General features: G+C 46.5%; 1 protein-coding gene across 5 annotated transcripts in view; it reads right to left on the bottom strand.

Annotated features, from left to right (window-relative positions):
- LMAN2L (lectin, mannose binding 2 like) overlaps positions 1 to 14,196 on the bottom strand; it is a 30,422-nt gene extending 16,226 nt beyond the window's left edge. For 2 of the 5 annotated variants that reach the window (XM_070068786.2, XM_070068787.2), the window contains exons 1-3: positions 13,967 to 14,192; positions 12,541 to 12,659; positions 7,314 to 7,431 (exon numbers count right to left, since the gene is read on the bottom strand). In XM_070068786.2, the coding sequence (XP_069924887.1) occupies positions 7,314 to 7,385 (72 nt within the window). In that variant the 5' untranslated portion in view covers positions 7,386 to 7,431; positions 12,541 to 12,659; positions 13,967 to 14,192. Of the gene's footprint in view, positions 1 to 2,180; positions 2,399 to 6,434; positions 6,518 to 7,313; positions 7,432 to 12,540; positions 12,660 to 13,966 lie in introns of those variants that run through there. The other 3 variants (XM_089326050.1, XM_002710024.6, XM_002710023.6) reach the window with 3 other exon arrangements.
- Between the last annotated feature and the right edge of the window lie 10,584 nt (positions 14,197 to 24,780).

Below are 24,780 nucleotides of genomic sequence, written 5' to 3'. Positions count from 1 at the left end.
AAATCTTTTTTTTTTTTTTTTTTTTTTTTTTTGACAGAGTGGACAGTGAGAGAGAGAGACAGAGAGAAAGGTCTTCCTTTTGCCGTTGGTTCACTCTCCAATGGCCGCCGCGGCCGGCGCGCTGCGGCCGGCGCACCGCACTGATCCAATGGCAGGAGCCAGGAGCCAGGTGCTTTTCCTGGTCTCCCATGGGGTGCAGGGCCCAAGCACTTGAGCCATCCTCCACTGTACTCCCTGGCCACAGCAGAGAGCTGGCCTGGAAGAGGGGCAACCGGGACAGAATCCGGCGCCCCGACCGGGACTAGAACCCGGTGTGCCGGCGCCGCTAGGCGGAGGATTAGCCTAGTGAGCCATGGCGCCGGCCTCTTTTTTTTTTTTTTTTTTTTTTTAAGATTTATTTATTTGAAGGTCAAAGTTACACAGAGAGAGGTCGTCCATCCGCTGGTTCACTCCCCAGCTGGGAGCAACAGCTAGAACTGTTTCAATCTCAAAGCCAGGAGCCAGGAGCTTCCTTTGGGTCTCCCAGGTGGGTACAGGGGCCCAAGGACTTGGGCCATCTTCTACTGCTTTCCCAGGCCATAGCAGAAGTAGATCAGAAATGGAGCAGCCAGGACTCAACCAGCACCCATATGGGATGCTGGCACTGCCGGCGACAGCTTTACCCGCTACGCCACAGCGCTGGCCCCTCCCCAAGTCTTCTGATCCATTCCATGGGATAGCTTTCCATTTACTTGGGTCTTCTTTAATTTCCTTCAACAATATTTTTGTAGTTCCTTTGTTAATTTCTAAATATTGTATTCTTGTTAAATGTAAATGGGATTATTTTATTTTTGAATTGTTCACTGCAAGCATACAGAAACTACTTTTTTTTACATATTGATCTTGTATCCTGTAACTCTGCTGGATTCATTAGTTCTTATGAAGTTTTTTTGTTATCTGTGGGTTCCCTAAGATTTTGTACACCCTTTCCTCTGAAGAGAGAAATACTTTTACTTCTTCCTTTCCAATCTGGATGCCTTTCACTTCATGTCTAAACGTCCTGGCTAACACCTCCAGCACAATGTTCAACAGAAGTGGCAAATGTGTATAGCTGTGTCATACACCTGATCTTGGGAGCAAAGCATTCATTTTACCATTAAATATAATGTTAGCTGACAGTTTTTCATAGATGACCTCTATCAAATTGAGGACATTACCTACTATTCCTAATTTATTGAGTGTTTATCATAAAGAGATTAAATTTTTTAAAAAGATTTATTTATTTGAAAGGTAGAGTTACAGAAAGGCAGAGGCAGAGAGACAGAAGTCTTCCATCCAATGGTTCACTACCCAAATGGCCACAATGGCTGGAGCAGGGCCAATCTGGAGCCAGGAGCTTCTTCCAGGTCTCTCTTGCAGGTGCAGGGATCCAAGGACCTGGACCATCTTCTACTGCTTTCCCAGGCCATAGCAGAGAGCTGAATCGGAAGTGGAGCAGCCAGGACTTGAACCAGTGCCCATACGGGATGCCGGCACTGCAGGCAGTAGCTTTACCTGCCACAGCGCTGGCCCCAGATGTTGAATCTTATCACTTTTTCTTTACCTACTCTGACGATCAATTGGTTTTTGTCCTTCAGTCTACTGATATAGTGCATCATTTTAATTTTCAGATGTTAAGTCAAATTTGAATTCCCAGAATACATCATTTGGTTGTTTTATTGAAGACTTATGTCTATATTTGTAAGATTGGTCTATTGTTTTCTTGTGATTGCTTTTGTCCGGCTTTGGTATCAGAATATGACCTTGCAAAATGAGTTGGTTAGTCTTCCTTCCTATTTTGGTAAGGGTTTGAGAAGAATTTGTACTAATCTCACGTTTATATATTTGCTAACATTCACAAGTGAGGCCATCTAGGCTTCGGCTTTTCTTCATTACTATTTCAATCTTTCCCTTGTTATAGGTCTATAAAGATTTTCTATTGCTTCTTTAATTATCATTTCAATAGCAATTCATGATCAAGCAACAGCACTGTGGCACAGCTGGCACCTTGTATTCCTAAATACTGAAGGTCGTAGGTTATCAATCACAACTACAATTACTATACTGCTGAAGGAAAACTAAGGATACGTACCTATGGATAACCTCTTCTGATTTCAGAGTTCCAGGCCTAAACTCAATTAACATGAGAGTACTTCAAAAAGTTTGTGGAAATGGAATTTAAACTTTATTTTGGTGCAAAAATTTTGAAGTCCATGCACTGTTTCATGAAAGGTATTTTTCCATTAACTTCTTGAAGATCCTTCATAAACTGAATTCTCCTGCCCCTTTCTCAGATGAATTACTGGTTTCTGCTATTTTTCCAGTATTTCCTCATGAACAAATGCAGAAAGTTAAGTTGAGCAATAGGGTCATGTGTACTCTGGTGACAAGAAAATAAGAAACTGAGCAATGCATTAACTATTACCTTTAGGAATCTGATTAATTGTTCCACACAGCCCCCCACCTGTGCTTTCTTTCTCCTCTAGTACATCTTCCGTACACAAACCAGTCATTTGCAAGTTTTCAAAAGGTAGTTGTCACCTTCTATGTGCTCAAGATAACAAACCAAAATAATGAAAGTGGACTTTTTGGAATCAGATCCACTACCTGTGTGACACAAGTCTTATAACATTTGTACAGGTACTCCAGCTTCTTACCCATAAAGTAAAAATAACATCTACCTGAAAAGAGTTGCTCTGATGAGCAAGTAATGTAAGTCAAAGAGGCCAGTGCTGTGGAGCAGCAGGTTAAACTGTCATTTACAACAACAGCATACTTTGTCAGAGCGCCAGTTCCAGTCCTGGCTATTCTGCTTCCGATCCAGCTTCCTGCTACTGCACCTGGGAAAGCAGCAGAAGACAGCCCAAGTACTTGTGTTCCTGCACCCACATGGGAGACCAGTACTAAGTTCCTGCCTCTTAGCTTCAGCCTGGCCCAGATCTCACTGTTGTGACCATTTAGGGAGTGAACCAGTGGATAGATGTCTCTCTGCCTTTCAAATAAATCTTTAAAAAAATATGTGTATAATAGTGCTTAGAATAATGCCTGGTATTTTTATACATGACACTGAAGTAAACTATGCCACTGACAATACACATTTGATTTTATTTTCTAAGCTAGTTCCAGATGGTTGGAATGTAGAAGGGAGGACACTGAGTGGGGCTGGCGTTGTGGCCTAGGGTGTTAAGCCAGAATCACATACAGGTACTGGTTCGAGTCCTGGCCATTCCACTTCCTATCCAGTTCCCTGCTAATGGCCTGGGAAAGCAGCAGAGGATGGTCTAAGTGCTTGGGCCCCTGCACTCATGTGGGAAACCTGGAGGAAGCTCCTGGCTCCTGGCTCCAGCCTGGCTCAGCCCTAGTCATTGAGGCTATTTGGGGAGTGAACCAACCATGGAAAACTCCTTTCTCTATGTATCTCCCTCTCTCTCTCTAACTTTGCTTTTCAAATAAATAAAATCTCTTTAAAAATAAAAAAATGAAATAAGGGCTCGTATTATGAAGTAGTGGGTTAAGCTGAGGCCTGTGACACTGACAGCCTATATGGCTAACAGTTCAAGTCCTGGCTGCTCCACTTTCAATCCAGCTCCCTGCTAAGGTACCTGGGAAAGTAGCAGAAGAGGGCCCAAGTCCCTGGGTCCCTGCAGCCACATGGAAGACCCAGATGAAGCTCCCGGCCCCTGGCTTTGGCCTAGCCCCAGCTGTTGCAGCCATTTGGGGAGTGAACCAGCAGATGAAAGATCTCTCTCTTTCTCTCTCTCTATAACTCTTTCAAATAAAATAAATCTTAAAAAAAAATGGAAAAAGCATAAGAGATCATAGAAAAATAACAAATGTGTCTATTCTCAAGAAAGAAATCAACTTAGCAGAAAAAAACGGACGGGGACTGGTAGAGCCTCATTGTTAACTAAAAGCGTGGCCTCTGGAATTCGGTGGAATTGTGCTTCATCCTACACTGACTGTTACCTTAAACAAGATGTTTAACTTTTTGAAGCCTTTGTTTACTCAGCAGTAAAAGGGAAAAATAATACTATCAGGAGGTTTGATAAATTCTCTGAAGACAATATTTGCAAAGTATCTGGCATATAGCAGCCACTTCATCATAAACACTGCCTTTAATACTTTCATTTTATAAGGAAACAAGGACTTGATACTGGTCCAGCAGTTCACAACCCGGGCTATACATGTGAAACGTGTGGAGAACTCTGAAAAAAGCTGCCTGGACTTCAGACAAAGGGAATTAGAGCCTGTGCAGCTGGGGTGCAGACATTTGTATTTCTGAGCACTCTCCACGTAACTGCAATGTGCAGTTCGGGGTGAGCACCATGCAGCAAGCCAGAAAAGCAGTCCTGATTTTTTTATCATCTAAAATTAATTTTTTTATTTATGCCTACTCTCAAAATGTTGTCTCTCAAATCAAAATTGCTACAATCTCATTGTAAAATGGAAGATAAGAGAGCCTGAACAATTGGTTTTGGGGACAAACAGAGGCAGATTTGAAATTCCCCTCAAGCCATGCAGCCTACGCCTCCTATTCAAATGCGTCTCTAACTACCACCATTCCTCAGTATGACTGTCAGTCTAGTCAGGACTCATTAAATTTTGGTGCGCTTACCCCTCAGAATAAAGTCCAGGCTCCTCAACAGGAACCCAACCCTGCACAGCCTGGCCTACTCACATGCTGAGGATGAGTCCCGGACAGAGACTGCTCTGATGTTAAAGAGCTAAACCACCAACCTCCCCAGCAGACACTGCTGAGTCTCAGTAGCTAGCTCAGGTGCCTGAGAGGAAACAGGGCTAAGAAAGCAGCATGAGGGGCTGGCGCTGTGGCGTAGTGGATAAAGCTGCCGCCTACAGTGCCGGTATCCCATTTGGGTGCCAATTCAAGTGCCTGGCTGCTTCACTTCCGACCCAGCTCCCTGCTAATGCTCCTGGGAAACAGTAGAAGATGACCCAAGTCCTTTGGCCCCTGCATCCATGTGGAAGACCCAGAAGCTCCAGGCTCTTGGCTTCAGATCGGCCCGGCTCCATCTGTTAGGGCCATATGAGGAGTGAACCAACAGATGGAAGACCTCTTTCACTCTCTCTCTGCCCCTGCCACCACCTTTCAAATAAATAAATAAATCTAACAAAGAAAGCGAGAAAGCAAGCAAGCGAGCAAGCAGCATGAACAGTGGCCCCTGAAATCACACAGCATGGCAAGACAGCTGGCCCTGCTTCTGTTTCTAGCCTCACCTCTCTCCAAATCCCCTTTACCTCCTCACATTCATCATCTCTCAACTGAACACATGCTCTTCCTTCTGCACAGAACAGTTGTTCCTCACTTTGCAGACATTAATGTAAATGTCACTTCCTGGAGAATGCCCTCCCCAGCCACTCCAGGTCACATGCTCCTGCTGAGTCCTCCTACAGTGCCCAGCAACCCCCACCGTCATTCTCAGCACTACTGAGAGCAGGGACCACGCTGGCTTGCTAACTCCCAGGGCCTGCCACCTTGCTGTATGTGGAATGAAGAAGAACCCAGAAGAACATGGCGAAGCAACTCTACCTGACCCACAGCATAAGTTATTCTCCTGTCTGGTCTCACTCTCCATCTCCTCTGTGGGAAAAGGCAGCTGTCAAATGTGGGTGTTGCTGATGTGATGATTGTTCTACTTCTCAAACTTTTTTTTTACAAGTTTAAAATTTTTCACAGCAAACCTTTGGGGAAAAAAGCAAAGTGACCTCTGCCTCCATTCCTAATTCTGCCTTCCTTGTTAAATACTCTTTAGCTACAGGATAAGCAGTGACACCTTGCCATAGCAGCCCTCTCATCACCTGATGGCAGTGCATGAGACACAGAGGGCGTACAACCCCACTGCCAGTAGGAGGACAAACCAAAGAATCCTTAGGGTCAGCGAACAGAGAGCAAGAAGCTCTGCCACTGGATAGATACAAGGTTCTAGGCAAATGCCAGATTTCACCCATTTCCTTTTCTTACAGCCTTTCCTAACAGGGCAGGAAGCCCGCTGTCCAGCTGTGAGAAGACGAAGAAGAAAAAGATGCTGGAGAGGCCGAGCACGCTGCAGAAGAGAGCACAGCCATGGTGGACTGCAAGTCAGGGGAGCTGAGTCTTGTACCTTCGGCTTCTCTGGTGCTGGTCTAGCAGCCAAAGCGCCAACCAGCCCAGCCTGCTCAATGTCAGTGGCTGCCTAACATGCGCCAAGAGTCAGCACTGAGAAAGATTCCCTGTTCGTGACAGCTATTCCCAAAGGACTGTGTGATCATAAACAGTCCTCTCTAGGAAAAAAACTGATGAGGACATTAACCTTTGAAGTTCAGGAGATGAGAACCCCTACCTATCCCCTCTGTCCCCTCCTGCACAGCATTCCTGTGACATCAGTGCAGCTGACCTAAGCTCTGACACTTGCCATTACCTCTTGCTGCTTCTCCTCATTGGGGTAGGTGTCTACAAATACTCCCAGCCCCACAAATTTGTCCATGTTTCCAAACACAGGCCCTAGAGAGAGAGAACAGATGATGAACAATGAAATAAAGCCGAGAGTTGATAAAGGAATACTATATCACTATGATGGAGGAAAAAGTGAAATTCAAATGACTCCCAGGCTTCACTGAAGACGAGAAAACACATGTAAAAGGACCCAGCAAAGTGTATGGCCTGTAGCAAGCGCCCAGTAAATACCTGTAGCTTGTTGGTGAAGGCAGGGGAAAGACAGAAGGCCACTGTAACCTCACTTAGCACCATGGCAGCTCCCTGATCCAAGCTGGTTGCTAAGGAGCCCCTACAGAATTCTGCTTCACAAACACTTGGTGAAGACTATAGTCCCAAGAGAGAACTGAATTCCCAAGCTCTACTTCTTGTTGCAAAAGAGACCAGGTCAAATCAGCTTGAGGTTGCCATCTACTTGAAGCAATGGCTCCCACACAACAAGAAAAAATAGGTAACTCTCCTCTTGACTCAGAAGTGCTGAGATCATTCCCTGTACATGCGCAGAAACCAGCTCACTAATCACCAGTGTTCGGGAGAGCCAGTGCTTTCACTTGGCCAACAGGCCACATTTCACAGGGAAACTCAGAAGGATTTAACAAGCGAGAAACCACCCCAGGATGAGTCAGGTTCAGCTGTTTATGAGGACTCAGACCCCACTCTAGAAACTGGACAGGCTAATGTTCATCCATAGACGTCAAGGAGAGGGAAACTGCTGTCATTGTTGGGGAGGACTCTTTGCAACAAGAGAACACATGAAAACACAGGCCTGTCACACCCTGACAAGGCAACCCAGGGGCCCAAATACCTGGCTGCATCCGATCCTTCGTGTACCAGATCGCCAGGCCATCGCCATGCAGATTCTTCTTCCCTTGTCCATGGATTTTGAAGTGCACCTGCAACTCCCAGTCTCTTAGGAAACATGGCTGTAGCGAAAAAGACATGAGAATCAATGAACAGCATGAAATGCAAACACCTCAAGCCCTCAAGAGTTTAGACTTAGAAAACATAAATGTGGTAACATGAGGGTATAAGGGTTAAAACTGAAATCTAAGACTCTCTAACTGTTCATGTCATAAAATTAACAGATTGAGTCATTCAACTGTTTAAGCGATTTAATGTGAAATCCTGATTATCTTCAACATCTACCAACAGAAGCAGGATAGCACTCCCAAGCTGGAAAGGACAAGGTAATGTCAATTGGACTACTGGATCCCTCATCCAGCCAGGCAGGCATCGCGGCCTATAAAGTACAGATGGCTGAATTAATACTCATTTGCAGAGCAACTCACTCCTCCGACAGAAAGTCTCTAAAAGGCTTGGATTTAAAGGTCAAAGCCTCATTCGTTATAAAAGAATAAGAAAGCCAAGTCATTATGCAAAGGTAATTAGCAGATGTTATAAACAATGTTAATTAGTTAGACTTGGCTCTCTGCCAAACTGAGGAGCAAGCCACAGTTCCCATCAGAAGGGCAAGTTACAGTTTCCCAAACTCTCATGGCCATGGCCAAGGCCAAGAAACATAAATACACTAGAAGAGAACACCATCCCTCCACAAGGACAGCCTCAACAGGGAAAACATCAGGTGGGAGCTAACCAGACTTCTGCACCGTATATCAAAACCATGCAAAAATGGAGGAGGCAGGTAGATAAAGTGCTCTAAACAGTTGAAGAGCTTCTAGAAGAAACCAAAATGGGTATAGTATTTGGTTGAGGGAGGCTCCTGGTTAAAGTCCACTGTGAAAAAACAGGAGCAAACAGACCAACTGGGTTCAGCCAAAGGCTTTTCAAATAAATCATTTTGGCTGTTCAGAAACACATTGCTACATCATTTTCAGTTTTCACTTTTAATTTCTGGGACATTTTCCAAAAGTGTTAGTATTAGGAGTACATGGTCAAAATGAAAGGGGCTTGGTGGCCTGGATGCCGTGGCACAGCAGGTTAAGCTGCTGCACAGGCCACCTGTGTCCCGTATTGGAATGTCAGTTTGAGTCCCTGCTCCTTCACTTCTAACCCAGCACCCTGTTAATGCACCTGGAAAGCAGCAGATGATGGCTAAAGTGCTTGAATTCCTGCCACCCACTTGGGACACCCAGATGGAGTTACTGGCTCCTGGCTTCAGGCTGGCCTAGACCTGCCTGTTGTCAGCACTTGGAGAGTGAACCAGCAGATAGAAGATCTCTCTCTCCTCTCCTTTCTGCTTCCTTCTCTGTCACCTGGCCTTTCAAATATTTTTTTTAAACTAAAGAGAGTTGGGTACTTCTGCATTTAGCAAGGAACCCTGAAATTTTACCCTATTCTGATGAGCCTAGTCCTTGTCTTGTCATTTTATGTGCTTCTCTCTCTGCTATTTCATTTAGATTTCAGGGCAAAATGAAATTCAGTGGTAGGAAGCTGCCCCATACCCAATAGGTAGGCATTAAGACCCACAGAGGAAGACAGGGCTGGAGAATTTCAACAAGTGTCTGCCACTATGTATTGGCTCAGCTTTTGAGTTTCATATTTATGTTAAATCTTTTTCTAAAGATTTATTTATTTCAAAAGGCAAAGTGACACAGAGGGAGAGACAGAGAGAGGAAGAGATCCTCTATCACCCAGCCCACTCTCCAAATGGCCACAACAATCAGGGCTGGGCCAGGCTGAAGCCATGAACCAAGAACTCCACCTGGGTTTCCCACAGGGACAGTGAGGACCCTACTTGGGCCATCTTTAGCAGGGAGCTGGATGAGAAGCAGTTCAGCCTGGACTCAAACCAGCACTCACAAATGGGATGTGGCCTTGCACAGGGCTATGTTGAACAGTAATTCTGAAACTTTGCTGTATGGAGCTTTTAAAAATCCCAATGACCAAGCCTTACCCTATTCCAATAAAATAAGAAAAAATTTTAAATACTTCTTTGAAAATTAATCTTTCATCTTCTGGTTCACTCCTCAAAAATCCACAAAGGGACAGAACCAAAGCATCAACTTCGGCAGACAGCAAATATGAGAACTTCCAAAAGAATGCACTCTATTCAACAACTTAACAACTCCGTGGCGGCTCCACTTCCAATCCAGCTCTCTGCTAATGCACCTGGGAAAGTAGTAGAATGTGGCCCAAGTGGGGCCCTGCAACCAACATGGGAGACCAAGATGGTGTTCCAGGTTCCTGGCTTCAGTCTGCCCAGATCAGGCTGTTGTGGCAATTTGGGAGTGAACCAAATCTCTCTCTCTCTCTCTCTGCATTTCAAATAAATAAATAAATAAATAAATATTAAAAAAATAAATAAATAAAAGCCAAGAGTTAAAAGTTGTTGTTTTTAGCCAGCGCCGCGGCTCAATAGGCTAATCCTCCACCTTGTGGCGCCGGCACACCGGGTTCTAGTCCCGGTCGGGGCGCCGGATTCTGTCCCGGTTGCCCCTCTTCCAGGCCAGCTCTCTGCTGTGGCCAGGGAGTGCAGTGGAGGATGGCCCACGTGCTTGGGCCCTGCACCCCATGGGAGACCAGAAGTACCTGGCTTCTGCCATTGGATCAGTGCGGTGCGCCGGTCGCAGCGCACCGGCCACGACGGCCGCGACAGCCATTGGAGGGTGAACCAACGGCAAAGGAAGACCTTTCTCTCTTGTCTCTCTCTCACTCTCCACTCTGCCTGTCAAAAAATTAAAAAAAAAAAAAAAAAAAGTGGTTGTTTTTAGGAGTGAGGAACTAAAGAGTTCAAGGAATGACTCTTTCATTCTAAACTTTTATATTATTTGCTATATACTTTTAACAAAGTAAATCTACCTTAAACTTTCAATAATGTAAAGGAAAAAAATAAACTTGAAAAATGGTTATCTAATATACAAAGATCTATGGCATTTTGACAAGGAGAATTTTCAATATTTGTGTTGTCCCTCACCCTTTATAACTGAAGAAATATATAAATAGTATGTTCTCTAGTTTAAGGCAAAAAGAGATTAACATGTTGTAACTGTAATGACAATGACTTTGTCAGAGACCAGACTTACATTCCAGATCTGACATTTTCCTCCTGTGTTATTTCATTTCTCTATAATTTTTATTTCCTACAAAAATGATGCTAAAGGGGCTGGCATTGTGGTCAGTGGAGACAGCAACAAAGTGTCAAGCCTTGTATATAATCATTTGGAATTGTGGTGCAGCAGGTAAAGCCACCGCCTGCAGTGCCAGCATCCCATATGGGTGCCGGTTTGAGTCTCGGTTGCTCCAGTTCCGATCCAGCTCTCTGCTGTGGCTTGGGAAAGCAGTAGAAGATGGCCCAATTCCTTGGGCCCCTGCACCCACGTGGGAGACCTGGAAGAAGCTCCTAGCTTTGGATCAGCACAGCTCTGGCCATTGTGGCCATCTGGGGAGTGAACCAGCAGATGGAAGACCTCTCTCTCTCTCTCCTTCTCTCTCTGTGTAACTCTTTCAAATAAATAAATAAATCTCTAAAAAAAATGATGCCAAAAAAAAAAAAAAAAACAAAAAACCTACTCTCTGGTTCACTCTGATAGGCAGGTAACTGGGAATATCAATGTTAGAAAACCTGAAAAGAGGCGGTAACTAGATCTTAGAATGGCTCTTAAAACTTACATAGAGACAGAGAGCAAAGGAGACAGCAACAAAGTGTCAAGCCTTGTATATAATCACTTGGTTAGCCCTAAGAGCCCATCAATGAAACGTCCAAGCTTAATAACAATAACATGTTTCTGTAACCACTTTAACTTGCCAAAGTCTTTTCATGTCTATTACTTTATTTTCACAACCACCCTGAGAAGCAAGTAAAGCAGGTATTATGAAGTTCATCTGCCAGAGAAACTAAAAACCAAGAAATTAAATAACCTGCCTAGAGCCTGTAGGGGCTGCAACAGAGCTGGATCTAGAACCCAAGTCTTTACAACTATCCTTTATGCCTTCACTGGAGTGCAAAGCTCCGCTCAGTCCAAAACAGAGCTCAGCACTACAATCTGGGCTAAGAGGCCAGCTTGTGCGGAGAGCTCATGCAGAAACTTCTCTTCCCTCTCTGTTCCTCAAGAATTTTCTACCACAGAAAATGAACAGGGAAAAGAAATAGTTTTTTCTGAAGCCTATTTAACTATAATGAATGAGAAAAATGATGCAAAAGTTTTCACTTATAGAAGCCCAAGAGCAAGCATCAAAGGATGCCAAGCAAGGTCATCCCCAAAAGTGAAGCCACTGCCTGCAGTGTCGGCATCCCATATGGCCGCTGGTTCTAGTCTCAGCTGCTCCACTTCTGATCCAGCTCTCTGCTATGGCCTGGGAAAGCAGTGGAAGATGGCCCAAGTCTTGGGGCTCTTGCACCTTTGTGGGAGAAGCTCCTGGCTCCTGGCTTCAGTTCAGCACAGCTCTGGCCGTTGTGGCCAATTGGGAGTGAACCAGCAGATGGAAGACCTCTCTCTCCTTCCCTCCCTCTCTTTCTCTCTGCCTCTGCCTCTCTGTAACTCTGCCCTTTAAATAAATAAATAAATCTTGAAAGAAAGAAAGAAAGAAAGAAAAGGAAAAAAAAGAAAAGAAAAGAAAAGAAAAGAAAAGAAAAGAAAAGAAAAGAAAAGAAAAGAAAAGAAAAGAGCGAGCCCTGGAACTAAAAAAGAAAGCATCAGCTTACACTTGCAGGCAATCACAATGCAGCTACACCTCAAGGAAGACTTTGTATCTAAAAAAGTGGCCAATGGCTTAGAGTGACTTTCACATGGAAATGAAACATGAAAATAGATTCTTCAAACTGAAATAACAAGGGACAGGCACTAAAATGGAGACTGGGATACACTGAAGTTTTCTCCTTAACAAAGCAAAGTTATTAAACTGCAGAAGCCACACTAGCAGGTGACTCAGAAATTAAAGACACTTCAGCAAGATGAATGCAAGCATTTCCCTAAATATCTGATTTATTACAAAGGTCACCACAATCTCTGAAATAAAGATCCTTGGTATCTACAAAACAGACTGCTGGGAACAGACAGAAAAAGTCAGTCAATACACCACTGCTGAACTCTAGGACTTTCTGGGTCATCAACACAGGAGGCAGAGATTCTTACCACCCGGTTCCACAAGGCACCTTGTTTACTTTGCATATCTGGGGTAAGGCGGATATACTGGGTCATCACCATGGCATTGCCCATCAGATTCCACAGGGAGGAGCTGCCTGTGCCCACACCTATGGGGAGGAAGTTGATCAGTTCACTCTTCCACATCGGCCAGTTCAGCAAGACACCACAGCGCTCCGAGAACCTGCATCTGTGTTCCCCTCTCCTGTCACTCATTCTCCCAGCTCCTGTTACTCACAAAGCTTAAATCCTTACCATCTTGAAAGCTTCCTGTCAGATGAACACCCTACAGCACAAAGGAGCTACCACTCTGATTCCGTAATCCCGTCACCGAAACCAGAGCTCACATCCATCCTTCCCAATCTAAACATGTACTACGGGGTGGGGGTGGGGGTGGGATCTCCTGTTATCCCAGAAGAACTTGACTCTCAGGCCTAAGGGGCTTAATCATATTCTATTTTCTTAATCCTTGAACCTGAGGCAGCCATGCCCTCATACTATAAACACCCTGAGAGTTTAAACTTTGTGTGTCTGTATAATTCACTCAAGGCATGTGCTGAGTGACTAATCAATCACCCTTACTAGCAGTATATCAGTACTCGTTTGTGTTTATCAGTACTCTTGCACTTCACCCATCCTTGTTTGCTGTCCCCCTATCTACACCTCAGTGGGGAAACAGACTTGGGTTGGTTAAGTCATCTACATGGATTCATCTCTCTGTAGATAACGGTCGATAAAACTATGATTAGGGGATCTCCGAAACCCTCAACAGAGCCCAGCTAAGCAGCCTTTACCCGCAGGGTTCCTGGACTAGAGAGCGCAGGTGTTCCAACCGGTAGCGGCATCTTATCTAACCACTAAGGACAAGTTCTACCCCAGTTCTTCCTCCCGCTTGCTTTCTACACCCACAGCTCCAGCCCGAGGCTGGCTCATCTCTAGGGGCCCTCCGGCACCCCTCCCCATCTCAGTTCCCACCACACACACACACACACACACACACCCCAAGTAACTCCGACCTACACACACACACACACACACCCCGAGTAACTGCGACCTCCATCTACACACACACACACACACCCCGAGTAACTCCGACCTCCATCTACACACACACCCCTGAGTAACCCCGACCGCCACCTCGTCCTGGCCTAAGGCTACAAGCATCTGAGCGCTGTGTCCCGACCTACTGGAAACTTCCAGCTCGTGGGGCGGCGGGGGGCGGGAGGGACAGGCTGACCCCTGCCCTATGGACCCTGCGTTCCCAAATGCGGCGGGAGCCCACCCTCCGGTAGTCCCCAGCAGCCGCCGGCAGGTTTCTCGGGTAGACAAAACCCTTCGCCCTCCCCGCCTCTGCCGCAGAACTCAGGACCCGAAGCCCTCCCCACCCTGCACGACCACTTCGCCCCGGGCGCCTCACCCTGGTAGGGCTTCGACAGCGAATGCTCCCGTTTCAAGTACTCGAACGTCTGACCCGCCCCGACTTGTCGTGGCCCCTGCCCAGACCCCAACAAAAGAAGAAGGAGTAACATCCTGGACCCATCCCGAGCCGACAAACGACGCCGCCACCGCTGCCACCACCCGGAGGCTCCCAGAGCCGCCGCCATCTTTCCCACCGCCGTCCCTTCATCCAAAGCCCACCCCGTCGCCCAACCCATTGGTCCGTTGAACCATCCACCCAACGACCCATTGGCTGTCGTCGAGCTCCCGCCCCGACAGGTGAGCCTCTCACCGATTGGCTGCTTTGTGTATCAGTTGCCTTGCCAACCAAGGAAAGGGGCGTAGCGAATGCCCACACTCCCTTATTTGCGTTTGTCCTGAGCTCCACTGGGCCTGCTGGGATACGTAGTGATTTCCATTTTGTTTCTCCGTTCTAGAGTAAATTTAAAGAGATAAAACGTTTCTTCCGGTCCCAACCTTCTCTGCCGATGTACCTTCCTGAGTCTGCGGAGGATATAGAACTAAAAAGAGAAATAGACAAATCCATAATTACAGTAGCTGTAAAATTATCAAATTTATAAAAGACTTGAGCACTACCAATAACCCACTGACCTGATGACATTTATAGAAACTACCCAACAACAGCGGGAGACAGTCTCCTGCAAACGAAGCATTTGCCATAATATTCTGGGCCATAAAACAAACCATAAATGTAACAGAACTGAAAGTTCACAAGTTCCCATCCCTTGCTTTGTCTTTAAAATCACAACAGGTGTCTGTACGAATCACCTTCCTCCACACGTTCACCAAAGTGATCTAAACCATCTAACCATAGTTTGTGGCAGGGTTAAATGAGTCAATATCATTAACCCTCCTACAATTGTGCCAGGCAAGTAGGAAGCAGTATTTCATCATCATTGTTATTAACAGGGCTTTGGTGGCTGCCACCACCTATAGGGAGGAGGTTCCAGGCCTTCAACTAGGCTCCCAAAGACCTCTGCCATCTGACCCCCACCCACCCATGGCCTGACCGGTGGTGCCCTTCCTCCACCCATGTGAGTACAAGCATGTTCTAGCTTCCTCTCTTCCTTTTTACCACCCCCTTGCACCAGCCCACTCCCTGTTGAAGGCCTTCCCTACCAGGTAGGTACTGCTGCTCTCTGAGTTCTAGTGTGCTCTGCGAACATTTCTTAGAGTGCGCTTGCCAGATCTGTGTCTATGGCTTCCCAATAGACTTAATCAAAGTTAACACTCTCTTTCTGCCATGAAAGAAATATATTTAATGAGAAATGCAAATATGAACCTGCTTTACGGGGATCAACTTTATAAAATTAAAACTGTGGCAGCCATTGATTTCTTACACACTCCTTACAAAGCAGCTGCATGTGATAAGAATTAGGAATCATAGTGAATCTGTTCATGTCATACCTACCCTGGCTTTGAAATCATTCATGGGGTCAGCATTTGGTGCAGTGATTGCACTGTTGGGACAACTGCATCCGTATTGGAGTGCCTGGATTGAATCCTGATTCTATTTCCATTCCAGTCTGCACACCCTGGGAGGCAAGAGATGATGGCTCAAATAGTTGGGTCCCTGCCACTTCTATGAGAGATCCAAATGGAGTTCCAAGCTCCTAGCTTCCACCGGGCCCAGCCCTAGCTTGTTGTAGGCATCTGGGGAGTAAAACAGTAGATGATAGCTCTGTCTCAAACAAACAAACAAACAAAAAAAGTCATGATCCCCAATTACCATAGGATAAAATCCAAACTTCTTAGTGTAGCATTCAAGGTCCTTCACAACTTGACTCAAATCAGGTGTGCACATGTCTATTGTAATCTGTGTCACCAGGAATTATGTATCTCAATTAGCAGATTATGTGTTTGTCTCCTCAGCCAAGCTGGGAGCTCCTGGACCACAGGAAGTAGTTCTTACTCATTTCCTATCCCAAGCCCCACCCACTTCCCCACCCCACCCATCATCCAGCACATAGTAGGGGTGTTTCTTTGTCAGCTGGGTTTTTTTTTCATTATGCTAAAGCAGACATAAAATATACCATTTTAACCACCTGTTTTTAAAAGATTTATTTATTTGAAAAGCAGAGAGAGAGAGAGGCCTTCCATCCACTGGTTCACTCCCCAGTTGGCTGCAACAGCTGGATCTGGGCCGATCCAAAACCAGGAACCAGGAGCTTCTTCCGGGTCTCCCACATGGGTGCAGGGGTCCAAGGACTTGGGCCATCTTCTACTACTTTCCCAGGCCATGGAAGAGAGCAAGATTGAAAGTGGAGCAGCCAGGACTTGAACCGGCGCCTGTATGGGATGCTGGCACTGCTATGCCACAGCACCAGCTCCTTAACCATCTTTTAAAGTATACAATTCAGAGGGGTTGAGTTCATGCACATGTTTGTGCAACCTGTCAGCTGGATTTCTAATAGATTACCAGAAGCAGATCTCTCATTGTAAAATTCTTTATGATGAAGAAAAGGGGAATCCATAAGAAAGGTGGATAAGTGAAATACATAGGACAGTAAAGAAGATGATTTTGCTCAGACTGTACAATTAGGAGTACAATTCTTTGAATGTGCCCCAAAGTCTGCATGTTGGAATCCCTACCGCAACCATGTTGAGGAGCAGGGATCTGCCTTCAGGAGTGGATTCATGTCATTGTCGCAGGAGTGGGATCGGTATTGCAGGAGTAGATGTTATCAAAGTGCGTTTGGCCCTCTATTGGACATCCTCACCTCCAGAACCAAGAGCCAAACAACTCTGTGTTCTTTATACTTCTCCCAATCTCCAGAATTGTTAAAGCAGCAGAAGATGGACTAAGACAGGGAGAATGCTCCTTAATGAGGATTGGATCAAAGAAAAGGAGGTGGCCTGGGGTTTCAGAGAGGCAGAAGGTCTTACCTGAGTCGCTGAAGAAAGAGTGGGTCTTATCTTGGAATACCCTACAGCAGGTGAGCCGTTTCTCAGAACACAAAATGGGAGTCGAGATTACACAAAAGACTGAGGGTTGCTTTGTTTCGTTTCCTAGGGGAGCTGCTTCAAGCACTGGGGTCAGATAAGTGCAATACTGCCGAGATGCTGTGAGGTGTTGGAGGGAAGGAGAAAAAGGAGTCGTGCCCCCTCAGACATTACCCTCTTCACACACCAAGGCTTGAAAGCCGGGGCAGGTCTTGAACCTACTGTACTTCCCCCTTTCCCCCACAGACTCACCTTCTGAGAGTCACGGCTGCATAACTCCAGGGCAGGGGGCACTTAGGGACAAGGGGAGTTGTGCAACCTGGAAGTCCTGACCAGTTCCTTCCCTCTCCCATGTTCAAAGCCAAACAGGTGCTTCCACTTAGGAGCACCCTGAAGCCTGATGCCCTCACCCCATGACACAGACTCCAACATGGCCTCCTGGCCCATGCTTTTCTCTCCTTCTAATCCTTGCCATTCCATTCAAATCCACCCTTATGCCAACGCCAGGACCCAGAGCAGGACCTAGCACCAGCCTTCTCCATGACAAGGGTGAGCCTCCCTCCTCAGGCATCTAGTGAGGTCTTAGGGTCAACCCTCAAGTTCACTCCCATAGCCACAACTGACAAGAAACCACCCCGTGTCCATCCAGTTCTCCAAGCAGACCCTGGAGAGTGGGATACAGCCATGGCTCCAATGCTAGGAAGTCAACTGCCTCCCAAGGGTGACTTCTCAGAACTGGCCTCCCAACAAGCTCCACTCAAACATCCTAGGGCGCCTTTGAAATGCACAGATGCCTGGGGCCCAGCCCCAGACACCTGATTCAATAACTCTGGGGTGGGATCCAGGGATTTGGTTTTGAAAATCTCCCCCTGGAAAATTTACTATTCAGTACAGCTCTTTCCCTTCAATGACTTGGTTTGGTGGCTGTTACAATTAGGACACTGGTTCCCAGATCATAGAGTGTGTTCCCAGATGGCAGAGTGGTGCCAACACCTGGATTTAGAGATAAGATGTAAAGATAGGCTTTAAAATCCTTGAGGGAGTGTGTGTGTGTGTGTGTGTGTTGTGGGGAGGAGGTGGGAGAGGGGAGCAGGAGGGTGATCAATGCTTCAGCTGGCGTATGGGTCTCTGGGATTCCCTCCAGCTGCAGTAGTTGTGAGAGTTGCTGTCCTAACAAGCTGGTAAAAGTCTTCCTTGTTTTCTGAATTTCCTTGAGGGAATGAATACTGTAATTAACTGTAATCCAGTAAAGGTCATTGTGTCCCCTCCAATAGAACGTTGTCATAACTAAAGACAGGCGAGGCTTCAGTCTAGATGAGGAAGAGGCAGGGAGGAAAATATGTCAGAGTTGTATCTGTGCAGGGGTAGAGCAGATGTACGAATCCCCTGTTAGGACTCTCTTACTTGATTCAAATCAAGCCTATTTAACATATTCATAAGGACTTTCAGCCTTTCAGCGTTCTTAACAGGTAATTCCTCTGCATATGTTGAGAGATTGTACTAAGGGAGGGGAGAAGGCTAATCCTTCAGTCACTGGTTGGCTTCATCAGGATGACTCACGCCATCCAATCTGTGTATCCATTAGTGAACTGATAAAAATCAATACCCTAAGGCCCAAACCTCAGACCCTGTGGTGGCTCCATTTAGCAACAGAACTCCCACAAATTAGGGACTTCCCCTAGGGAACAGATGCCTGCTTGCCACCGAGTCCAGAGTTCGGGCTGGAAGATTCACTGAGGAGGGGCTGGCAATGTGGCGTGGTGGGTAAAGCTGCTGCCTGCAGTGCTGACATCCCATACGGGCACCAGTTTGAGTCCCGGCTGCTCCACTTTCTGATCCAGCTCTCTGCTATGGCCTGGGAAAGCAGTAAGATGGCCCAAGTCCTTGGGCCCCTACACCCATGTGGGAGACCCAGAAGAACCTCCAGGCTCCTGGCTTCGAATCAATCCAGCTCTGGCTGTTGCGGCCATCTGGGGAGTAAACCAGTGGATGGAAGATCTCTCTCTCTCTCCCCTCTGCCTCTAACTCTGCCTTTCAGATAAATAAATAAATCTTAAAAAAAAAAAAAAAAAGAGCCGGCGCCGTGGCTCAATAGGCTAATCCTCCACCTTGCGGCGCCGGCACACCGGGTTCTAGTCCCGGTTGGGGCGCCGGATTCTGTCCCGGTCGCCCCTCTTCCAGGCCAGCTCTCTGCTATGGCCAGGGAGTGCAGTGGAGGATGGCCCAGGTGCTTGGGCCCTGCACCCCATGGGAGACCAGGAAAAGCACCTGGCTCCTGGCTCCTGCCAGGATCAGCGCGGTGCGCCGGCTGCAGCGGCGGCCATTGGAGGGTGAACCAACGGCAAAAGGAAGACCTTTCTCTCTCTGTCTCTTTCTCACTGTCCACTCTGCCTGTCAAAAAAAAAAAAAAAAAAAAAAAAAAAGACTATGGCCGGCGCCGTGGCACACTTTGCTAATCCTCCGCCTGTGGCGCCGGCACCCCAGGTTCTAGTCCCAATTGGGGTGCCAGATTCTGTCCCGGTTGCTCCTCTTCCAGTCCAGCTCTCTGCTGTGGCCCCGGAGGGCAGTGGAGGATGGCCCAAGTGCTTGGGCCCTGCACCCGCATGGGAGACCAGGAGGAAGCACCTGACTCCTGGCTTTGGATCAGCGCGGTACGCCAGCCGCAGCGGCCATTGAGGGGTGAGGAAGACCTTTCTCTCTGTCTCTCTCTCTCTCACTGTCCACTCTGCCTGTCAAAAAAAAAAAAAAAAAAAAAAGATTTAAAGATTCATTGAGGATTGTAAAATGGGCCAGGAGGAAGACTGAGAACTCTGATATATGCAAGTGAGAATGAAACATCTGCGTTTTTGAGATCCAGCTCTACTGTAGAATCTCAGGCAAATTACTTAATCTATCCAAGCCACAAATTTTCTATCTGTAAAATGGGTGTGATGATACCGACCGCACCGTGCGGCTGATAGCTGAAATGAAAGACTGCGTGCAATTTGCATGCACATCCTGTAGACTCAGGCACTCTATCACTTTACAGATCGCTACTGTTGGTAAAACTTTCTTAAGGCTTGTCTCCTCGTGCTCTGACATGTGTTCTGGGAAAGTGGGTTTGGTCCCTTTGGAAGAAAGTAACGTGTGTCAGAAGTGGGGACATAGATGGAGAAGCCGCTGATTTCAGGATATTGCTCAGGGATATGGGGTGCAGAACAGAAGTGAGTAAGGTGCAGATTCTATCACTGGTTTGAAACTGAAGCTTCAAGAAAAAGGTTCTGCTGAGTATAATTTGCCTTCTGCCCTTGGAAGACTAACAGATGGGGGAGCCCTGAGCTGCCCAGGACCTGGGTGAGTGGGCAAGTGCATGGGTGAAACTGAGCTGTGGCTACCACAGAATTAAGGCAGGGTGCGGATGAGCCTAGGAAATACCATTTCTTGGGGCTGGCATTGTGGCGTAGCAGGTGAAGCCAGTGCCTGTGATGCCAGCATCCCTGCTGTTCTACTTCAGATCCAGCTCCCTGCTAATAGCTGGGGAAAGCAGAGGAGGATGAATGACCCAAGTACATGGGCCCCTATCACCCACGTGGGAGATCCAGATGAAACTCCTGGTTTCTACCTTCCCAGCGCTGGCCATTGCAGGTATTTGGAGAATGAACTGGCAACTGGAAGATCAATTTTTCTCTCTCTGTAACTTTGACTTTTAAATAAATAAAAACATATTTTTTCTTTAAAGATTTATTTTATTTATTTGAAAGACAGGGTTACAGAGAGAGAGAGAGAGAGAGAGAGAGAGAGAGAGGCATCTTCCACCCACTGGTTCACTCCCCAAATGGTTGTAACAGCTAGAGCTGAACCAGTTGGAAGCCAGTAGCCAGGAGCTTCTTCTGGGTCTCCCACGTGGGTGCAGGGGCCCAAAGGCTTGAACCATCCTCTGCTGCTTTCCCAGGCACATTAGCAGGGAGCTGGTTTGGAAGTGGAGCAGCCAGAACTCAAACATCCCATATGGGATGCCAGCACTGCATGTTGGGGCTTCAACTTGCTGTGCCATAGCACCGGCTCCATAAATTCATCATAAAAAGAAAAATACCCATTCCTCTGCAGACAGAACACATGGCTGCAAGGACTGGTGGCCTCTTAGGACAGGTTGAAGCCATGGGTCCAGGGAAACCAACCTGGCACTTGTGCAGCTAATCTGGCTCAGTGTCCTGAACCAGCCTGACGATGGCAATTTCCAAAGGCAGACAGAGGGTTGTTAGCTCTGTGAGGACACCAGGAGGTCAAGGTTGGCCTGAAAAATAGAAGGATAAAAACTGAAGATGAATATGTGTGGAGTTCAGCTGCGAAAACATGGTTATATTTCTTTAACTCATCCTCTGCTCAGTATTTCTTTAAGCAACTGCATTCACACAGGGCTGGTATCTATTGTTTCTGTTTGCTTGTATTCATTTGAGAGGCAGAGAGACAGAGAGACAAGAGAAAGATAGAGAGGGAGAGAGTTCCCATTTGCTGGCTTAAACTCCCAAATGCCTACAACAGCTGGGACCTGGCTGGGGCCAGGGCCAAAGCCAGGAACCAAGAACATGATTCAGGTCCACCACGTGGATGGCAGAGACACAACTACTTGAGTCATCGTTGCTGCCTCCTGGTGGGAAACTGGAATCAGGAGCCAAAGCCAGGGATCAAACCCAGTGGGTGGCAGGGACCCAAGTACTTAGGCCATCATCTGTTGCAATCCCAGGCACATCAGCAGGAAGCTGGATCGGAAACAGAGTATCCAGGACTTGAATCACCACTCCAACATGAGACACAGGTTATCCCCAGCAGTGGCTTAACCCATTATGCCACAATACCTGCCCCTTACTTGGGTCTTAACCACTAGATCGAATGCCAGCCCTGTGACTGTTTATTTATTTATTATTATTATTAACAGATTTCTATCTTCTATCACAAGGCCTTCTACAGTGGCCTTTGTTTCAATATTCCTCAATGCAAATGATGCCTTGGAACACACTGCAAGTAGACAGGTTTGAGCTTCACCACTTGATGCTGCTGACCTTGCCTTGTTGCATGGCCCTGGGCAAGTTATTTAACCTAATTGGGACCCAGTTTTTCTCTCCTGAAGAGAGGAATAATAATAATAGCAACCTCACAGAATTGCTATAATGGTTGAAGTGAGCTGAGGGAAGCACTGTGCTTGGCACGTAGTTAATACTCCACGAATAGGAGCTATTTCTTATTCATTGTTATTTGTCCCTCTCCACTGATATTATGATTGTAGCTACTTCTCTGGACTTCCATCTGCGCCATCCACCCAATGCACTACCAGCATTCAGCCTACAACAAGGTTATTTTTCCATCACCTCACTTTTCTCTGCAAACCTCCTGCCCCTCCCTGCTTAGATTAAGACCAACCTTCAGTTTGTGGCCAATGTCAGGACTTTGGCTGTTACTTCAAAAGAAGCGAAGAGTCTCCGGGAAGTTTTGATCATAGAGGTTTGTAACCTGACTCTGTTTTTCAAGGATTACTGTGGCTGCTGACTTGAGAACAGACTGGAGGGAAAAGGGTAGAGGCTATGTCAGTTATCCAGGCAAGGAAGGGGGCAGGGGGCTGGGAGGGTGAGCCAGCAGGGTTTCAGATGTACAGCTGCCCTCCATACCTGCAGTTTCTGTATCTGTGGACTCAACGATTGTGGATCAAAAATGTATTTTTTAAAAATTGCCTTGGCCGGCGCTGCGACTCAGTAGGCTAATCCTCTGCCTTGAGGCGCCAGCACCCCGGGTTCTAGTCCTGGTCAGGGCGCTGGATTCTGTCCCAGTTGCCCCTCTTCCAGGCCAGCTCTCTGCTGTGGCCGGGGAGTGCAGTGGAGGATGGCCCAAGTACTTGGGCCCTGCACCCCATGGGAGACCAGGAGAAGCACCTGGCTCCTGCCTTTGGATAGGCGCGGTGCACTGGCTGCAGCGGCCATTGGAGGGTGAACCAATGGCAAAAGGAAGACCTTTCTCTCTGTCTCTCTCTCTCACTGTCCACTCTGCCTGTCAAAAAAAAAAATTACCTCTGTATTGAACACAGAGATATTATTTTCTTGTTATTATTTCCTAAGCAGTATATCATGACAACTATTTCCATAGCAGTTACATTGTATTGGGTTTGTATAAGTAATCTAGAGATGATTTAAAATCTATAAGAGGGTGTGCACAGGTTATTTGCAAACACTATGCTATTTTAGATAAAGGGCTAAATATCTGCTGTTTTGGGGATCCACACATGTGGGGGGTGGGGCCGGGACTCTCCTGGGACCAATTCTGGTGGATAATGAGGGATGATAGAATTTCGACACACAGCCAATAGCATTTGCCAAGAGGATAGAAAGAGATGTGAGCGAAAGAGAATGAAGAGTTATATTAAGATTTTTGGTCACAGCAACTGGAAAGATGGAATTGGAACATAGTACATAATACACAGAGGGGAAATTTTGAGAGATACATATTTCAGAGAAAAGATTGGTAGTTTCATTTTGGTAATTCTAGGCTTATGTGTCTGTTGGGCATCGAAACAGAGAACAAGCTCTCAGACCCCAACTATCCCCTTAGCCAGATGGGATTTCTGGTAGTTAATTCTTGGCTTTAGCCTGGCCCAGTGCTAACCTTTGTGGCCATCTGTGGAGTGAACCAGTGGATGGAAGATTTCTCTTTCTCTCTCTCTCTGTCTTTCCCTCTTTCTGTAACTGACTTTCAAATAAATAAATAAAATCTTTAAAAAACATGAGAGAGCCGATGTGGTGGCATAGCAGGTAAAGTTGCCACCTTGCAGTGCCAGCATCCCATATGGTTGCCAGTTCGAGACCTGTCTACTCCACTTCTGATCCAGCTCTCTGCTATGGCCTGGGAAAGCAGTAGAAGATGGCCCAAGTGCTTGGGCCCCCGTACTTGTGTAGGAGACCCAGAATAAGCTCCTGGCTTCAGATCAGCAAAGTTCCAGCCATTGTGGTCATCTGGGGAGTGAACCAGCAGATGGAAGACCTCTCTCTCTCTCTCTGCCTCTGCCTCTGCCTCTCTGTAACTCTGCCTTTCAAATAAACAAATAAATAAAATCTTAAAAAAAAAAAAAACAAACAAGAAGCTACTGAGCATCAGGGTGGGGTAAATGCATTAGTGGATCAGTGTTCAGTAAAGAGGATGTCCCTTGTCTGCTATGATAGCCAGCCTCCAAATGGTCCCCAATCCCTGCATCCTGCTAACTTTGTGTAGATCTTTCCCACATGGTCTCAGGTTTAGTCCACGTGGCCATTTAGAAGAAGGGGTAGGTTGCTTCTTCTTTTTTTTTTTTTTCTTTTAAGATTTATTTATGGGGCCAGCATTGTGGCATAGTGGGTAAAGCCACTGCTTGCAGCGCCAACATTCTATATGGGTGCCGGTTCGAGTTCCATCTGCTCCACTTCCAGCTCAGCCCCCTGCTAACATGCCTGGGAAAACAGCAGAAGATGGAGCAAGAGTTTGGGCACCTGCACTCACGTGGGAGACCCAGAAGAAGCTCCTGGCTTCAGATTGGCCCAACTCTGGCTGTTGTAGCCATTTGAGGAGTGAATCAGTGGATGGAAGACCTCTCTTTCTCTCTGTCTCTTACTGTCTCTCTGTAACTCTGCCTTTCAAAAAATAAATGAATCTTTTTTAAAAAGTGGGAAAAAGATTTATTTATTTATCTATTTGAAAGGCAGAGTTGCAGAGGGAGAGAGACACACAGATATTTTATTAATTAGTTCACTCCCCAAATGGCTATAACATCTGAGGCTAGGCCAGCCCCAAACTGGGAGCCAGGAACTCCATCCAGGTCTCCCACGTGGGTGC

The sequence above is a fragment of the Oryctolagus cuniculus genome, chromosome 2, assembly GCF_051225735.1.
Source record: "Oryctolagus cuniculus isolate XC-2025 breed Fujian yellow rabbit chromosome 2, ASM5122573v1, whole genome shotgun sequence".
Lineage (NCBI taxonomy): Eukaryota > Metazoa > Chordata > Mammalia > Lagomorpha > Leporidae > Oryctolagus > Oryctolagus cuniculus.
This window is presented reverse-complemented; position numbering and strand designations above follow the sequence as displayed.